The 18,850-nt window shown below is 36.9% G+C and overlaps 1 protein-coding gene across 1 annotated transcript in view; it reads left to right on the forward strand.

The window, feature by feature from the left end:
• The window catches only part of THSD7B (thrombospondin type 1 domain containing 7B), an 801,116-nt gene that overhangs the window by 198,781 nt on the left and 583,485 nt on the right, over positions 1-18,850 (forward strand). The window contains exon 3 of the mRNA XM_060106700.1: positions 7,348-7,596. Within this exon, the coding sequence (XP_059962683.1) occupies positions 7,348-7,596 (249 nt within the window). The remainder of the gene's footprint in view (positions 1-7,347; positions 7,597-18,850) is intronic.

Consider the following 18,850-nt stretch of genomic DNA (forward strand, 5'->3'; position numbering starts at 1 on the left):
TTCTTCAAATGTCTTCACTTGCTGAATCATATCTATAGTAGGCAGCTTACTTTTAGTCTAGTTTCTAAAGCAGCCAGGGATTTCACGTAAACCTTGGTATGTGCATGTTTTCCTTCTTCAAGTTATTATTCTTGTTTTTCTCAGATATTCCTATTAGGTTGACTTACGGCAGAAAAATGCTACCACTTTGCAGTCAAAATCATTTAAATAAATAGCATATATTATATCTGATTTCCCAAATGTATTCTCTTTTAAGCCTATCTAGGTTCTGGTTCTTTTCTCTTCATTTCACCATTCACATTTTATTCCCTGGTGTTATTTTCATGGTGTGATCTTGCAATCATTCTCTAAGTTAGAATACGTAAGCTCTAGAGGCAACTGTTCCCTTGTTATTATGCTATAATTTGGGTAAGCTGCTACCATGTGGATAGCAGTATTTTTGCTAAATAGTTGGAATAACTGTACTTTTGAATGACCCACAGTTTTATAAAGTTTGCTAAAGTACTTTCTTAGTTAGTTGCAATTTTACTTCTATAAAAATAACTTTTTAACTGTAAAGCACATTTTGCAAGTACTAAATTCTATAAACAAATATTATAATAATTTAGAACAAGTATAATGGAAATGAAAATTCTTTCACAATTTAAAACTTTACTCATCCATTTTTAATTACTTCTAACCAGTATTTTTTTCCATGCCTAGGGCAGATTCAGCTCTGTAGGAATTTGTTTATTTATGGATTAGATCATTATGTGCTTTCACAAAGCTTTTTGTCAAAGAACTTTTTAGGTTTCTGGTTAAAGGTGGCAACTGAACATAATCATTTATTACTGCTGTATTCTGGAACCCCACTTAAATAACAGTAAAGGAATAAAAAAGGCATGAACTCTCAAGGACAAATATAATAGGAAAGGATATAATAGCTAAAAAGAAATGTCAATGAATTTTGGGAGCTGGAAAGTAGATGAATGAGTGGTAGTTTACCTAGCAGAGTAGAAAAAGCTGAATGTTCCCCTTCAGTTGGAAGACCTGCAAGAAGCAAATCAGTTTACATGACACAGCTGTACCGGACACAAACCCATTTGCCTATCACATTTTTGCCTCTTTCACAGCACATATAAAGATATTTCACTGTCCTCTTTGCACTTATATTGGAGCCATTTGACTGAGATCTGACCGATGCAATGTGGACAGAAGTAACATAAGCCATATCTAGGGTAAAATCATAAATCACTTTGGCCCATTCTCCTGCTCTCTCTACCTTTCTACCTAATGGTGAACTTGAAAGCCATGTATTCTAGCTGGTGAATTTTTAAGATGGATACAAACTGGGTCCTTAAGTCTTCATGTAGAAAAGAGCCTTCTAAGAGGGCTGAATAACCTGCATCAAAGTCTTTGTGAAGGGAAAATGAACACTTATTTTGTTAAACCATTGAGATTTCAAGGTTTATTTGTTACCACAGCATAGCGTATTCTGTTCTAGTACAAGCTTCTTGGAAGGTTTAAGAATTATAGTTAGTAGTAAGCAGCTCTGATGAAAAATGTGTTCAGTGTGCCTAAAAATTACTCCCTTACCTGCAGAACATAGTATGTGAAACATCATCCTGTGAACATGCAGGTTAAGTGAAAATCCATCCATAGTTTGTGAGAGTGTCCTGACAGCTCTTTCTCCAATCAGTTTTCATAAAGCTGACAGCCAGCTCTATACACATAGTGCAAGAGATAGTAGAATTCTTATCTTGGGAAAAAGGTGAACTAAAGAATAAAGACTGATGGAGACCAGCATTAGAGGGTCTCCAATAACATGGTCTGAGTTCCACATAATCAGCCAACAGAAATGTTTACCATTTGATGAGACCCACCTGTGATCAAAGAGCTTCCAATCTGTGCTTGTGATACTTCATTCATTCTAATCCATAAGAGCAAAGGATCATGAAAGTAAAAAAAAGTTTACATTTAATATTGTCAAAGATATTAAATATTCATTCATGAAATAAAAGCAGGGTAATATTAAAAATAAATAAGTAGGAAATAAGAAAGACATATTGGACATTAAAAATTTGCAAAATATGTTTGCAAAATAATTAATAAAAAGTTTGAAGATAATTTTGAGGAAATCTCTTTGAAAGAAAAGAATACTGAAAATAGGGGAAAAAATCAGAATTATATAGATTAAACAAGAAGGACAAATGTGTTTAATGTTGATGTTTCCAAAATAGGAGGTCCTTCATATAAAATGCAGTACATGAAAATATATATCAAATTGACTGATGAGCTAAATATCAAATTGGAAATATAAAACTTTTCTAGAAGAAAAAATATGAGAGCACAACTTATGGCATTGGGATGGGGAAAAAATCTTGTTTGTGGTCAAAAAGCACAAACTATAAAGGGAAAGACTGAAAAACAAACTAAAATGTTATGTACCACAAAAGACACTATAAACAAAATTAAAAGTAAAATTATGGGAAAAGTTATTTGTAGCATATAGAGAAAACAACAGGTTACTATAAAGAATCTGTATTTCTCTCCATATATCTGTTTACTGTCATCATCATCTGTTTGTGTGTACTTATGAAATTCATTAAGAAAAAGGCAGCCGAATGGAAAGATAGACGTATTAGTTTCCTACAAGTTCTGTAACAAATTACAGCAAACTAAGAGGCTTAAAATAATGCAAATGTATTAGCTTATAGTTTTGGAGGTCAGAAGCCTAAAAGTTAAGAAATCTTGAAGACATTATTCTGTGGGTTTTTTTGTTTTTGTTTTTTTTCTTTTCCTGGAGGTTCTAGGGGGAATCTGTTTTCTTGCATTTTTCAGTTTCTAGAGGCTGCCCACATTCCTTGGGTCATGTATTATCCCAGCCTCTGATTCTGTTATCATATCTACTTCTCTGTCTGTGGCCCCTTTGCCTCCCTCTCAGACAGACCCTTATAATTACATTGGGCCCACCTGAATAATCCAGGATCATCTCTTCCTCTCAAAATCCTTAACAGTCACATCTGCAAAGTTTATGTTGGCACGTAAGGTAACATATTCACAGCTTTCAGGGATTAGGATGTGGATATTTTGGGGGCACCATTAGTCCACCTACCATAATGGACAAACAATATGAATGATTAATTCATCAGATAGGAAGTCTGAGTAATCACTAATTATCTGACAAAAATATGAATAAAGCTCAGTGGTTACCTGGAAAAGGAAGTGCACTTTCTCAATATTTTGGAAAAATAAGTCTGTTAAAACCAAGAATTTTGAGCATGTAGGAAAGGAAAAATACCACAATACCTATTATATTTGTTTACATGACTATTTATGGTCTAACTCCAGGCAAAAATACACAGGAAATCTCTCACACATGTGTAACAACATAGAGACATGTAAAAGAAGGTTTAATACATAATCCTGTGGAATCATAAGAAATTAAGCACAACCAAAAGGTGTACTAATGGTAAAATGAATACATAAATTGCCCTGTATTCACATGGGGATATTACTCACTAATAAAAATGAATGTACATTATCTGCATTTATCAACATGGATAGATCTAGAAGTCATAATATTAAGTGAGGAAAATAATTTCCACAGTAATATGTATAACAAAATAATATTTAAGTAAAACTTGTAAAAACATGCAAGACAATGAATGCTATTTATGAAGATGTACATATTTAGTTAAAGTATAAAAATGTGGTGGAGCATAATAAAAATCGATTCCAGGATAGGGGCTGTGTCTGGGAAAGAGAGATGGAACTGGGATTGCAAAAGACACAGGGAATTCACCTGAATTTATAATTTTTTATTTATTTAATGAAATCTGAAGTAAATGTTAGCCTTTGCTAGTAAAGTATGGGAGTGTTTATTACATTACTCTACTTTTCTGAATGTTTGAGATATTTAATACTATTTTAAAGTGGTAATTGAAGTGTTAATGAAATGAGGGTATTTTTCTGTTGATTTTTATCTTTTAAGAGCTCTGTCCTTATTTTGTATGTAAAGAGATTTCCTTACATTTCCAGAGGAGGTAACAATAGCTAGAGTTATTTTTGGTTTCAAAGATTTCCTTTACAGTTGAATACTTGTGAAGTAATTTACAAATGATAACGTACTCTATAAATCTCAAGGAGGTTTAATTATCGTAGCTTCTCTTTTTTTAAAAAGATAAATCAACACTATATGTCTGTTTTATTAAAAAGGCATACCACCTTCTGTGGAAAGATTGAGTCCCAATTCTGTGTATAGGCAGGAATGTTTGTTTTGGACTTTAGTTTATAAGGTGATTCTACTTGAACTGAAGGGTACGGTAACTCTGGGGAGCTAAGCAGATCACATTTTCTTCTTCTTTTTTTTTTTTCCTGCAAATAATGAAACTAAGTAGCCATGAAACTAAGGTCCTGCTAATGCATTGTGATGCAAATTTCAGGACACATATTTCGGATTCACCATTTAGTGCTTATTCCACTATTTCGGTAAAAAGAAATCTCAGTGATCACATTAGACCAGGGCCCTATGTCATACCTTTTATTATTATTATTTTTTTAACCAAGGAGGCAAGTTAATAAAAATAACTTTAAAAATAAGTAAATATGTAATCAGTGCAACATATGCCCTTCCTAATTCCAAGAATTAGGGGCCCTTTTCAAAATTACAAAAGCCTTGATTAATCCCTGCAACTCCATGCAAGTACTTGTACTGTTGGAATCCTACCCCTTCTTCTGGTCCAATAGGAAAAGTCAGTTCGGGAAAGATGAGAGTGACAGCTAGGAAATGGTAAGAACCAAACCACTACTTCTGTAGACAGAGAACTGTATAGTATGGGATCTTCTTTAGGAAAGGAAGAAGAAAATCCTTCTGAGAAATTAAAACTCCTTATCTAAAAACATACACAAATTAAAAACTTTATTAAAGTTCTGTTTTTGTTTGCCAGGGCTACCTTAACAAAGTACCACGACTGTAACTTAACAGAAATTAACTTTGTCACAGTTCTGGAGGCTGGATCAAGTGTCAGCAGGGTTGGTTTCTTCTAAGGCCTCTCTTTGGCTTGTAGATCATTGTCTTCTCTCCAAGCCTTCTCATGCTCTTCCTCTGTGTGTGTCTGTGTCCTAATCTCTTCTTATAAGGACACCAGTCATACTGGATTAGGAGCCACCCCTAGTGACCACATTTAAAAGACTATCTTCATGTACAGATACATTCTGAAGCACTGGAGGTTAGGACTTTGACATATGAATTTGAGAGGGGCATAACTCAGCCAATAATAATTTCTGAAATGCCAAAACCTCGAAACTTGTTGATTAACAGCTTTCTGTTATATCATAAACCAAAAAATAGGTGGGCCTTCCCTCTTTCCTCCACATTGTACAATGATGATACATTATGATTTATGTGGGGCATTTTCAATCGAGGTTCTTCCTACTTTGTCTTGATCCCAGGCCCCCCAAATATCTAATTGGAGTGAGTGATGGTAATGAGGTATACATTGCTTTTTTTCATTTTGAAGAGGATAATATGATCTGAATAGACTTTTAAAAAATATTGGACCAAAGGTTTATCTTATATCATTGTGAAATTTGAAAGCCATACTAATCCTCTATGGCTTCATGATGAATATCAGTATGGAAATCTCACTATATTTTACTCATCACTGTGGCCAAATATGAACATATTTCATTCTCCCCTGCACACTGTCTACTATAATCCATTTCTGTTGGTGGCTCCCTTAATCTACATACTTTCCCAAGTCAGAAACTTGGAAACATTTTAATACTTCTCTCTTTTTAAACACATACAAAGGAACTATTGCCAAACCCTGTGTATTATTCCACCAAGTTTCATAGGCTCAATTTTGGAAGTCAGTGTTTGAACATTGACCCTTTCTTTGATTTACATTCCTGTCAAAATTATCCTTTTCTTCCCCAAAGTAATGGATGCCTTTGACTGAATAAAGGAAATACTAACAACAACAAAGTGAAAAAAAGAAAAAAATGCCAATAATACTCAAAATATTGTCTCCCTACATGAGTCTGATTTTCTCCCTTTAAAATTATTTAATGCTCAATTAAATCCAAATTCCTTAGCCTTTCCAGAAATCCCTTTTGAAGAACTACATACCTAATATTTATCCACATTCCTCTTTGAACTTTATGTGTCATAAATGGACACATTTATGACAATTGACAAGTTGGCTTTTACTTTCCCCCATTGGTGTGCTTGTGAATATTTGACCACCAGTTTTGGGGTTGAAGGGGTCAGGGTAGGGTAAAGGGACTTGATTTATGACATTTGCTGGTTTCTATAGTGTAAATACTTCCACCATGGCTAATTTTAAGCTACTTACATGAAATCAACGGGCTTGCAAAATTCCTGAAAATTTTACAGTTGGTCCTTGTTAAACAGTAAATCCAGCTCTAGCATACCACTGGTTCGTATACCCACAAATTTTATCTCAGGGCTTCAAATATGCTACTTTCTTGAGTTAAAATAGTCTTCATTCCGTGCCTGAGAAGTTCCCATTAATCTTTTAAAATGCAGCTCAGGTGTCCTTCTGTCTTAGAACCTGCCTAACCCCTGCCCCCAGCTTTCCCAGGTGGTCTATCACTGCCTCATCAGTTTTTCTCCTCATCATTGTAAGTAAGTGCTTTTATGTTGAGTTCGTCACATTATCATGTTATCTTTTTATTTATCTGTTTTCCAATTACATTGTTAGTATTTGAAAGCACTTCAGTTTTGCAGATGAGGAAATTGATGCACAGAGCCTAACAGTATGGGGAAACATAATACCACATTTATGTATTTTTTTAATTGCTTAGTATTTAAAAGAATGGACAGAATAATACTCGAAAGCTTACATTTACCTTTCTTTGACCTTAGACAAATGACTTAGCCCTCCTGACCTTAAGTATTGTCATCTACAAATGGACATAATAATTATGTATACTCAAGAGACTGTTGTAAGAAAGTGCCTGTGAAGTACAGTACAGTGTGTGACACCTAGGAACCACGGAACGATGGGTAACTCTAGGCTGTATCAGAGGTGAAAGCGCATGAGAAGAACCTCCGTTATTTCTGATGATGCTTTGGACAAGGTACAATGTGGACTCACCTTACACGTGTGTCTTGCGAGAGTGAAATAACTTCACAGTTTCAGATGAAACAGAGCGTTCATTCTTAAAATGTATGTCCTTCAATATTTTATCATAATGCCTCTAACATTAAAAAAAAAATTCTCCTCCTTGAACGCTATCCCAGATTTCAGGTTTTTTCTTTTCATCCAGAATAGGCACTTCATAATGTTGGTTGTACCCATTTAGTCTATGGCCTACAGTTTTCTGTTTCTTTTCCTTCAGCCTTTGCATGCAAGATTCCTTGCCTGTGACCATCCAGTCCTGCATCATGCCAAAAGACTGCGAAACCACCGAGTGGTCCTCCTGGAGCCCCTGCTCCAAGACGTGCCGTTCAGGGAGCCTCTCGCCAGGATTTAGAAGCAGGAGCCGGAACGTGAAGCACGTTGCTGTTGGAGGCGGGGAGGACTGCCCTGAACTTCTCGAGAAAGAGGCCTGCATTGTTGAAGGAGAACTTTTGCATTCATGTCCCAGGTATTGTGTATTCTTTGGCATGAGTGTTCAGTTGTTCTATATAATCTCATTTTATGTGGTATAGAGAGGTTAACAACAACTGTAGCTGTGACTTATGACTCAGTGCAGAGTTTCATATTAGGCAGTAAAGCCTAGCGGGGTAAGAACGTGGGTCATGTTGATTGCCTGGGCTCCAATCCTATTTCTAATTATGTGATTGTTATGACTTTCTAATTTATGTGAATTTTGGCAAGTGACTTAAATCTAGTGCCTCAGTTTACTTTTCTACTAGCAGTACTTACTTCATCCAGCACCTGGCATATCATAAATGCTTAATAACCATTAGTTATCATTACCTGACATGTCACACCTAATTTTTATTACAACCTAAGACGCCATTCATAAGCATCTTCATTTTGCAAATAAGGCTATTGATGCTCAGAGAGATTAAATAACTTCTGAGATTACATAGTTAATGAGTGATAGCCGCCTGATTCTAAGGATGCTCTTTCTCTGAAAGTCACTGCTGCTCTGGGCATTGTTTCTATTTCAGAGTCCCTAGGGAACCAGAGAATGCTGAGAAAGGTTGACATAAATTAGTAGCTAAATTTAATATCTTGATATTGGTTATATTTTGCCTGATTGTGTAGCCCTTGGTGAAGACCTCCAGTGTGTTTTCCTCTGGTTGTTGGCTTACAGTGGGATCAGTCTGATAATGACAGAAATCACTGAGGCTGGCTGTTTAGAAGTCTGCTGGGGATGAATTTGTAATAATTCCTGCTGGACAGCTGCCCTGAACTATATCTGAAATCTGTATTTTAGATTTAAATAGCTATTTTAGATGGAACTTTTCTATAGTCTCTGAGATTTCAGATCACTCCCTCGGTGAAAAATAAAATGAGGCAAAAAATAACTTCTTGTAGAAATTAATCATCTGGGGATATGTGAAGGGTAAGTGGGTTACAAACTCAGCTGGTGTTGTTGATGGGCCTGGTTATTCCTTAAACCTGAAATAAACCATGTATGGCGGGGCAAAGGTTGAGGTTGGGGTGGGTATAGAGGAACAAGTTCCTGTTTACACATTCATAGTCATTCACTTCCTCCACCTCACCATTGAAATCAGGGTCGATTCAACATACTCCTTACGTATTGATTGTTCATTTTTTGCTAAAATGACTCCTTAGATTTACATCATTTCTTGCCTGAAAAGCAGAGAAAGCAGATGTAGTTCACAATCCTTGATAGATTAACCTGTTGTCACAGAATCCTCCCTAATTGTATTGAGTTTGTGTCCAATCTTTCAAGACACTAATTTGGGGCAAAACATGGGATTGGAAAGAAAACCTGAGGTCTCTGTCCCTTTTGAACTTGGATAGGCTTTGGGTTAGAATTGCATCGCCATCACACTTAAAGTGTGTGTCCTTGGACAAGCTATACAACTTCTCTAAGACATTTTCCTCTTCAATAAAAGTGTCTAATTATACTGCCTGTGTTGAAGGTTGAACAGCTACAGACTAGCACTGTCTGTCCCAGTGCTCAGCACATGAGGCACTACACGAATACTGACTCTTATTGTTGCTCTTTGCAGGTGGGTTTTGGTTTCATTTCCTCCAGTAAGAGAATCCCTCCTTTCCTTGGAAGGCATACAGTAGTAATTTAATGGAGTAGACAGTTATTTCTTCTGGGTGATTTGGAGACTTTTTTTCCCCCATGGAGGCCTTATTTAGAAGGGTTCTCAACGTTAGGCTGCTAGGAATAGAATCTGGGTTTAATGATGACCTTGACCTTGGCGCCTGTTTTCTTCATTCCTTTCATGGAATGGCATGACCTCTTCCTGATATTTTTAACAGTTTTTTGATTTATAGACATCCCCCTATTTTTTTTCTTCTCTTTTCTTTATTAATAACTATTACGATTCTCTTGGAATCATCAGAGTGGTTCCTCCTTGATGATGTTGAGAAAGTTGAGTTGGATAACCTTTTGTTAAAGAACGACTACCTTTTATTGAGCATCTACTGTTGGCCAATAACTATATCAGAGATTTTATAAAGATTATTTAGAATAACATAGAATGTATTATCCAAATAGAACATTTTTGAGAGTAAGAGGGATGTATATCGATACTGTTCGGATTCAAATTGAAGTCCATTTGACTTCAAGGTCAGTGCTCTTTCCAATACATCACACTGACCCTAATGATAATCATAGTGAAGACACACACCCAGATAAGGGTACAGACACACATATACATGTATTCATATGTATCATTTTTTTTCCAAGAATATACCGTGGAATGGTAATACTTCAAGATGTACCCAAGATTAATTTCTGTATTTTTCATTTGATTGAACCTTAACATCTGAAAACAGGGCCTGACAAGGTTCATTGGAGATGAACCTGGGCCTCTAGTTCTGCTGTTTGGAAATGTTACTGAGTATGACATTTTCTAAAAACCTTCTCAAATAGTGAATTTGTAGGAAATAGGAGTCTTCGAAAATTCACTGAATACCAACCAGTGTTTCCCAGGGAGACTGATGTGTTAACTAATGATCCCACTTTGTGGTGGAAAAGAGCATGTATAAATAATAGCAACAAAATTAACATTGGCTGACATTCTTATTTGTCTGAAATCCGAGCTTTGGCCTCTACCACAGGAAAGCATAAAGGCCGTGTGCTAACTTTTGTTTCTACTTGGACACCAGTGATTAAAATTCATTGTGAACAAGGGAAATGGAAACAAAAATCTCTGAGGGAACAAAAATGTCCATTTTTCCTTTCCCAGAATTCATGAGCACTTCATATGCATCAAGCAATTTAATTCACCATCCTTCTCCCCAGCAGGCAAATGTCCTCTCTTAGAATGCTGTTTGGCTTTTACCCTTCCACCATATTTGCTATAGGAGATGTGTTCCTTTTCTCAATAAATATACTCTGAGCTCTTCCTATGTACCAAGCAGTACGTTAATTGTTTCCAATACCTCAGAGAACACATTAGACAAAGTTCCCTCCCCCTTGTGGGACCTAAATTTTAGTGAAGATATACCAAATAAATAAAATAAATAAAATAAACTACATACTTTTTGTACAAGATATGGAAAAAATGAAGCATTGGAGCAGGGTAAAGATAGAGGCTTCTGGGGTGCTGTGATGGGGGAATCAGCTCAGGTTACAGAATTAAAGAGAGTGTCCTTAGAGAAGCCTCATTTGAACTAGCAGGATCTGGGGGGAGGACTTGAAGGAAGTGAGGAAATTAGCCTTTCAGGTAATTAGAGGAAGAATATTCCAAAAAGAGATAAGCTAGAGATGTGCTCTGGTTCCTACATGTTCATAGTGCTCACAACGGTTTTTAGTTGCATAGCTTGGGGGCTACTCATCTCACCAGCTGGACTCCACTGATCAGCATTTTCACTATGAACACTATGTGTGCCAATCCCTAAGGCATGATTCCATGAAAGGAAATGTGACCATGAGGAACCCCTTCTCGAAGAGCTCCCTGAGACTGAACACTTTGGAAGCGCCTCAGGGCAGCTAGCATAAGTTAACCTGAAAGGAGACAGAGACCAGCCTATGTTAAGCTAACTTGGGAAATTTTAGAACTATAGTTGGTCCTTGAACAGCAGGGGTTTGAACTGCACAGGTACTCTTAGAGGTGGATAGTTTTGAATAGTAAATGCTACAGCACCGCATGATCTGAGGTTGGTTGAATCCATAGACGCAGAACCATGGATGCAAAGGGTGACTATCAGTTATAGCAGATTTTCTGACTGCATGGAGGATTATCACCCCTAACCCCACATTGTTCAAGGGTCAACTGTATAAGGGAGTTAGCATTGTGTAGCCTTAAGCTCGTCTCAAAAGTATGCTATTTTTGACCAAGATATATGTAGACTCCATGAAACCCCTTTCTTCAGTATTATACAGTCTACTTGAAATTTTGTGCTCCCTCCCTCCAACATAACACTAAGAAATCATGCTGTACATTATGGGGTTGGGATAGAAATGAGAGAGATGGGACAAATCTGCTTGTCACTGGCTACCTTTTCTATTGGTGTGTTTACCTCTTATCATTGTCATCATGGCTTTAGGCATTATGTTACTCTCTGCCTCAAAACACTGAAAGATATGTGCTTTATAAGATGCCTCGGCACTTGGGTTATTTCTTTTGTCCCAAATAACATCTAAAGTATTAGATCCTACATCTCAACTAAGAGGGAGGTGAAAAGCATTCTAAGACCATAAGTGATAAGGTGGCCCTGTTTACTAGATAACATAAGGAAAGGCAGCGGACACAGGTAGCTGAAACATGACTTGATGCTGGAACAGCTATGACTCCAGATCCTTCGTGCTTAAGCTGAGAGCCTGTTTTGGCTGAAGACACTGTAACAAAGAATACTGAAAAATGTCAACATCTTTCTTGGTCACCTCAGATGACCTACCAGCAACTTCCACCACCTCACCAGGAGGCTTTCACACCAAAATGGCTGTTCTACTTCTTAAATGATCATTTAGAGTTTAAAATTGAATATAAGACAGTGCTGTTATAAAGACCAACATAGAGTAAAACTTTAAAGATGATCTCAAGGCAGAAGCTGCATGGCTGATTGTATTACATAGACTGTGTGATATTACTGCACAGAAAAGCCAATTTCCTAAACATTGCTTCAACACTCCAGTCTGGCACTGAATAGATGGGGTCTCATAATTTGTCCCTCCTTATCTCTGGTATGTATGAGTTTACTATGGGTGAACTAGAGATTCTTCGCAAAAGATCTGTCTGTGCAGACTCATACTGAGAGGTCTCTCTGGGTCTCCTGCATCCCACTTTGATGTGCTTCTAAAACAACCCCCTGTGACCAGCCTGTTTTTTCCTATCATCTCTTTAAGGCACTGAACCTGATTTTAGATTTTCTAAAATCTAAAATTTTCTCAAGTTTTCCTTGAGAAAACTCTGGGGATTAGTTGATGGATTTTTTAGATGAGTGTTGAAGCCAGGAATGGTGCCAGCAGAAGGCATGGTGAGTAAAACTTGGCTTGGTAGTTGGCTTCCTCTGCCCATTGGAACAAAGTGAGTGCTGGAACAGGGTTAACATGTCTTGAAGAGATGTTTGTTCAACACCTGCTTCAGACTGTCACTGTGCTAATTGCTGGAGAATTCAGGAGATTTTAGTCTGTGTTCACTTAGTTTATTCATCTTCGGAATCCTGTGTAATATACTCATTAAAAACTAGAGCATCTTGGGCTTCCCTGGTGGCGCAGTGGTTGAGAGTCCGCCTGCCGATGCAGGGGACACGGGTTCGTGCCCCGGTCCGGGAAGATCCCACGTGCCGTGGAGCGGCTGGGCCCGTGAGCCATGGCCACTGAGCCTGTGCGTCCAGAGCCTGTGCTCCACAACGGGAGAGGCCACAACAGTGAGAGGCCCACGTACTGCAAAAAACAAAAACATAAACAAAAACTAGAGCATCTTGAACTGATACCCATGTTCTTTAAGAGTGTTTCATAGTTAGTAATGTTCCCGCACATCATTCCAAACATATGTATCTGGATTTTTTGTTAATGCATTTTTATCCCCTACTTTAGAGCGGGTAGCACCTATAAAAGGGCCTGGCTCAGAGTAAATGCTCAGCAGACAATGGATGAATCATTAAATGTGGGGCAGATCCAGAACAATATTATGCACAGGGTACTTTATTCCAGGCTGATACTTATTATATTATGTGTGTGAAGGATTCAAAGTCATTTCTTATAAAGAGCATCTAAAATTGGCATCATCAAGGAGATTACATAATGATGCCTACCCAGGGAAGGAATAAACACACAGAGCTTGATGTGACTTGGTCCCCAATGGCTGCCTTGCTTTTGCTAAGTGTGTCTGGTTTTCCACATAAGAAGTTTCTGTCTTCATTGGTTATAAGAGTAGCTTGGAGAAGGATGAGTAATGAGATCACAATCTGAATATGTAAGTTTGCCTTCTGGAAAAGAATGGCACACACGTCACCTACCATCTCTAATGTATCTTTTCAATTGATCGTCTACCACAGCACCTAACACCCTGCACATAATAGAAGCTCAATAAATGGTTGTTAAATGAATTAATGGGTTCTTTAAGGAAGCTTTTTTAAAAAATTGTTTTAATTAAGCAGCTCTTTGCAGGACTTGAGGAGTAAAGGAGTCATGACCTGGAACCCTCAGGAGAATCTGTTTCAGGAAAGAAACGACAGTTTCAAAGAATCTGTAAATTGTTTCAGCAGAAGGAGACTGATGCCTTTTTACTGAGTCCAGCTTTTTTACTGGTGCATATTGTTCCATGAGTTCCCATTGTGCCACTTTCAGCTCTCCTGGATGGAAGATCTGTTCCCCGTTAGTGTAAGAAATTTAATGTACTACTAAGTGCTGTGCGTAGTGATAGAAATCTCTTAATAATACATATGTGGAGTTTGGCTAGCAAAGCCATCTGCCAAAGAGCTTTGCACTTCAGAGTAGCTTTCCATAATCAATAGTCCCACTCTGTTCAATAAAAGATTACTAGAGCGTAAGATGTATAAAGCTTGATTGGCTCCCTTTATTTTGGTCGTCTGTTCAGCAAAAAATGACAAGTTAATTCTTTTCTAAATGAATTTACAACTTTAAAAGGACAACAGATATTATCATAAATTAGTCTTGCTGCAGTACACTGATTTTTAATATACACACATTTAATTTGAATACCTTGCACTAGGGTTTCAATTCCAAGAGTGTTTGCAAATCTATATGTGCTTAGTCAAAACAGGACCATTCACTAATGCAATTATTCTTTCAGTCTGTCATCATTAAATCACTTAAGATTCTATTCCATGTTGCTTTGCTTTAAATCTAAGCCTTTAGAAGAAGGAGAAAAGAAATTCACATTCTGTAAGCAATTCTAAGTATTCTGAAAGTGACAAAGCATGCATTCTAAAGGGCAGGGGTTGCTATAAAACTCTGATGGTCCTGCCATCCTACTGCTTTTAGAATTACTTTATGTCACCTTAGTAGGATGGAAGTCTTTTAAAAATAGTCACTAAATGTGCCTACTTTTCTAATTTTGGCTTTGCTAATTTAGGATATATCTATTCCTTGCTTCAGAACAATGCATTCATTCCTTATTCCTTCTGCCCTCCCCCCATCAATTTGGAGAGGTTTGAATACAGTATTCCTTAGGTTAGACAACATCACTCTCAGGAAGACAAGCTGGCTATCTGGGTGATTGAATTTCTGGCCCTCGAGTAGCTTTTCCTAATTCAGAATTTGTCTCCTCTATCTCTTCATGGAAATATGTATTCCCACCATTAGAAATTTCTTTCTTTAGTTTAATCTTGGTTTCTTCTTTTAAACTGCGTATACCTTTTTAGAATGATAAAATGTTTAATATTAACTTTGAATATGTATCTTGTGAATACATTTATTCATTTCCTAAGAATAGACTTAAATTATGGGGTACATATGAAGAAATCGGACAGTGAGTTCCAGGTGTAGGAGAAAGCTTCAGAAAGCAGATTCTAGAAGGTAAATGAAGAAAAACTGAATTTCACAGTTATAATACATGGTCGCCCTGATGTCTGAGATCTTGTCCCCTTTCCTGGGCTGTCTCAGGTAAGAATTCAGTGCCAAGCAATTGTGCTGCTAGTACTTGGGACAAAAGCAATTTAGAATCATTCTTTTTGTTTGTTTGTTTTTACAACTTTATTGGAGTATAATTGCTTTACAATGGTGTGTTAGTTTCTGCTTTATAACAAAGTGAATCAGTTATACATATACATCTGTTCCCACATCCCTTCCCTCTTGCATCTCCCTCCCTCCCACCCTCCATATCCCACCCCTCCAGGCGGTCACAAAGCACCAAGCTGATCTCCCTGTGCTATGCGGCTGCCTCCCACTAGCTATCTACCTTAGGTTTGGTAGTGTATATATGTCCATGCTTCTCTCTCGCTTTGTCATAGCATACCCTTCCCCCTTCCCATATCCTCAAGTCCATTCTCAAGTAGGTCTGTGTCTTTATTGTTGTTTTACACCTAGGTCCTTCATGACATTTTTTCCCTTAAATTCCATATATATGTGTTAGCATATGGTATTTGTCTTTCTCTTTCTTACTTAATTCATTCTGTATGACAGACTCTAGGTCTATCCACCTCATTACAAATAGCTCAGTTTCATTTCTTTTTATGGCTGAGTAATATTCCATTGTATATACGTGCCACATCTTCTTTATCCATTCATCCGATGATGGACACTTAGGTTGTTTCCATCTCCAGGCTATTGTAAATAGGGCCGCTATGAACATTTTGGTACATGACTCTTTTTGAATTATGGTTTTCTCAGGGTATATGCCCAGTAGTGGGATTGCTGGGTCATATAGTAGTTCTATCTGTAGTTTTTTAAGGAACCTCCATACTGTTCTCCATAGTGGCTGTACCAATTCACATTCCCACCAGCAGTGCAAGAGTGTTCCCTTTTCTCCACACCCTCTCCAGCATTTATTGTTTCTAGATTTTTTGATGATGGCCATTCTGACTGGTGTGAGATGATATCTCATTGTAGTTTTGATTTGCATTTCTCTAATGATTAATGATGTTGAGCATTCTTTCATGTGTTTGTTGGCAATCTCTATATCTTCTTTGGAGAATTGTCTATTTAGGTGTTCTGCCCATTTTTGGATTGGGTTGTTTGGTTTTTTGTTATTGAGCTGCATGAGCTGCTTGTAAATTTTGGAGATAAATCCTTTGTCAGTTGCTTCATTTGCAAATATTTTCTCCCATTCTGAGGGTTGTCTTTTTGTCTTATTTATGGTTTCCTTTGCTGTGCAAAAGCTTAGAAGTTTCATTTGGTCCCATGTGCTTATTTTTTATTTTATTATCATTTCTCTAGGAGGTGGGTCAAAAAGGATCTTGCTGTGATTTATGTCATAGAGTGTTCTGCCTATGTTTTCCTCTAAGAGTTTGATAGTTTCTGGCCTTACATTTAGATCTTTAATCCATTTTGAGCTTATTTTTGTGTATGGTGTTAGGGAGTGATCTAATTTCATACTTTTACATGTACCTGTCCAGTTTTCCCAGCACCACTTATTGAATAGGCTGTCCTTTCTCCACTGTACATTCCTGCCTCCTTTATCAAAGATAAGGTGACCATATGTGCATGGATTTATCTCTGGGCTTTCTATCCTGTTCCATTGATCTATCTTTCTGTTTTTTTGCTAGTACCATACTGTCTTGATTACTGTAGCTTGGTAGTATAGTCTGAAGTCAGGGAGTCTGATTCCTCCAGCTCCGTTTTTCATTCACAAGATTGCTTTGGATATTTGGGGTCTTTTGTGTGTCCATACAAATTTTGAAATTTTTGTTGTATTTCTGTGAAAAATGCCAGTGGTAGTTTAATAGGGATTGCATTGAATCTGTAGATTGCTTTGGGTAGTAGAGTCATTTTCACAATGTTGATTCTTCCAATCCAAGAACATGGCATATCTCTCCATTTATTTGTAACATCTTTAATTTCTTTCATCGGTGTCTTATAATTTTCTGCATACAGGTCTTTTGTCTCCTTAGGCAGTTTTATTCCTAGATATTTTATTCTTTTTGTTGCAGTGGTAAATGGGAGTGTTTCCTTAATTTCACTTGCATATTTTTCATCATTAGTATATAAGAATGCCAGAGAATTCTGTGCATTAATTTTGTATCCTGCTACTTTACCAAATTCATTGATTAGCTCTAGTAGTTTTCTGGTAGCATCTTTAGGATTCTGTATGTATAGTATCCTGTCATCTGCAAACAGTGACAGTTTTACTTCTTCTTTTCCGATTTGGATTCCTTTTATTTACTTTTCTTCTCTGATTGCTGTGTCTAAAACTTCTAAAACTATGTTGAATAAGAGTGGTGAGAGTGGTCAACCTTGTCTTGTTCCTGTTCTTAGTGGAAATGCTTTCAGTTTTTCACCATTGAGGACGATGTTGGCTGTGGGTTTGTCATATATGGCCTTTATTATATTGAGGAAAGTTCCCTCTATGCCTACTTTCTGCAGGGTTTTTATTATAAATGGGTGTTGAATTTTGGCAGAAGCTTTCTCTGCATCTATTGAGATGATCATATTGTTTTTCTCCTTCAATTTGTTAATGTGGTGTATCACGTTGATTGATTTGCGTATATTGAAGAATCCTTGCATTCCTGGAATAAACCCCACTTGATGATGGTGTATGATCCTTTTAATGTGTTGTTGGATTCTGTTCGCTAGTATTTTGTTGAGGATATTTACCTCTATGTTCATCAGTGATATTGGCCTGTAGTTTTCTTTCTTTGTGACATCCTTGTCTGGTTTTGGTATCAAGGTGATGGTGGCCTCGTAGAATGAATTTATGAGTATTCCTCCCTCTGCTATATTTTGGAAGAGTTTGAGAAGGATAGGTGTTAGCTCTTCTCTAAATATTTGATAGAATTCACCTGTGAAGCCATCTGGTCCTGGGCTTTTGTTTGTTGCAAAATTTTTAACCACAGTTTCAATTTCAGTGCTTGTGATTGGTCTGTTCATATTTTCTATTTCTTCCTGATTCAGTCTTGGCAGGTTGTGCATTTCTAAGAATTTGTCCATTTCTTCCAAGTTGTCCATTTTATTGGCATAGAGTTGCTTGTAGTAATCTCTTATGATCTTTTGTATTTCTGCAGTGTCAGTTGTTACTGCTCCTTTTTCATTTCTAATTCTATTGGTTTGAGCCTTCTCCCTTTTTTTCTTGATGAGTGTGGCTAATGGTTTATCAATTTTGTTTATCTTCTCAAAGAACCATCTTTTAGTTTTATTGATCTTTGCTATCGTTTCCTTCATTTCTTTTTCATTTATTTTTGATCTGATTTTTATGATTTTTTTCCTTCTGCTAACTTTGGGGTTTTGTTGTTCTTCTTTCTCTAATTGCTTTAGGTACAAGGTTAGGTTGTTTATTCGAGATGTTTCCTCTTTCTTAAGGTAGGATTGTATTGCTATAAACTTCCCTCTTAGAACTGCTTTTGCTGCATCCCATAGGTTTTGGGTCGTCGTGTCTCCATTGTCATTTTGTTTCTTGGTATTTTTTGATTTACTTTTTGATTTCTTCAGTGATCACTTCGTTACTAAGTTGTGTATTGTTTAGCCTCCATGTGTTTGTATTTTTTACAGATCTTTTCCTGTAATTGATATCTAGTCTCATAGCATTGTGGTCGGAAAAGATACTTGATATAATTTCAATTTTCTTAAATTTACCAAGGCTTGATTTGTGACCCAAGATATGATCTATCCTGGAGAA

Source organism: Mesoplodon densirostris, chromosome 8 (assembly GCF_025265405.1).
Source record: "Mesoplodon densirostris isolate mMesDen1 chromosome 8, mMesDen1 primary haplotype, whole genome shotgun sequence".
NCBI lineage: Eukaryota > Metazoa > Chordata > Mammalia > Artiodactyla > Ziphiidae > Mesoplodon > Mesoplodon densirostris.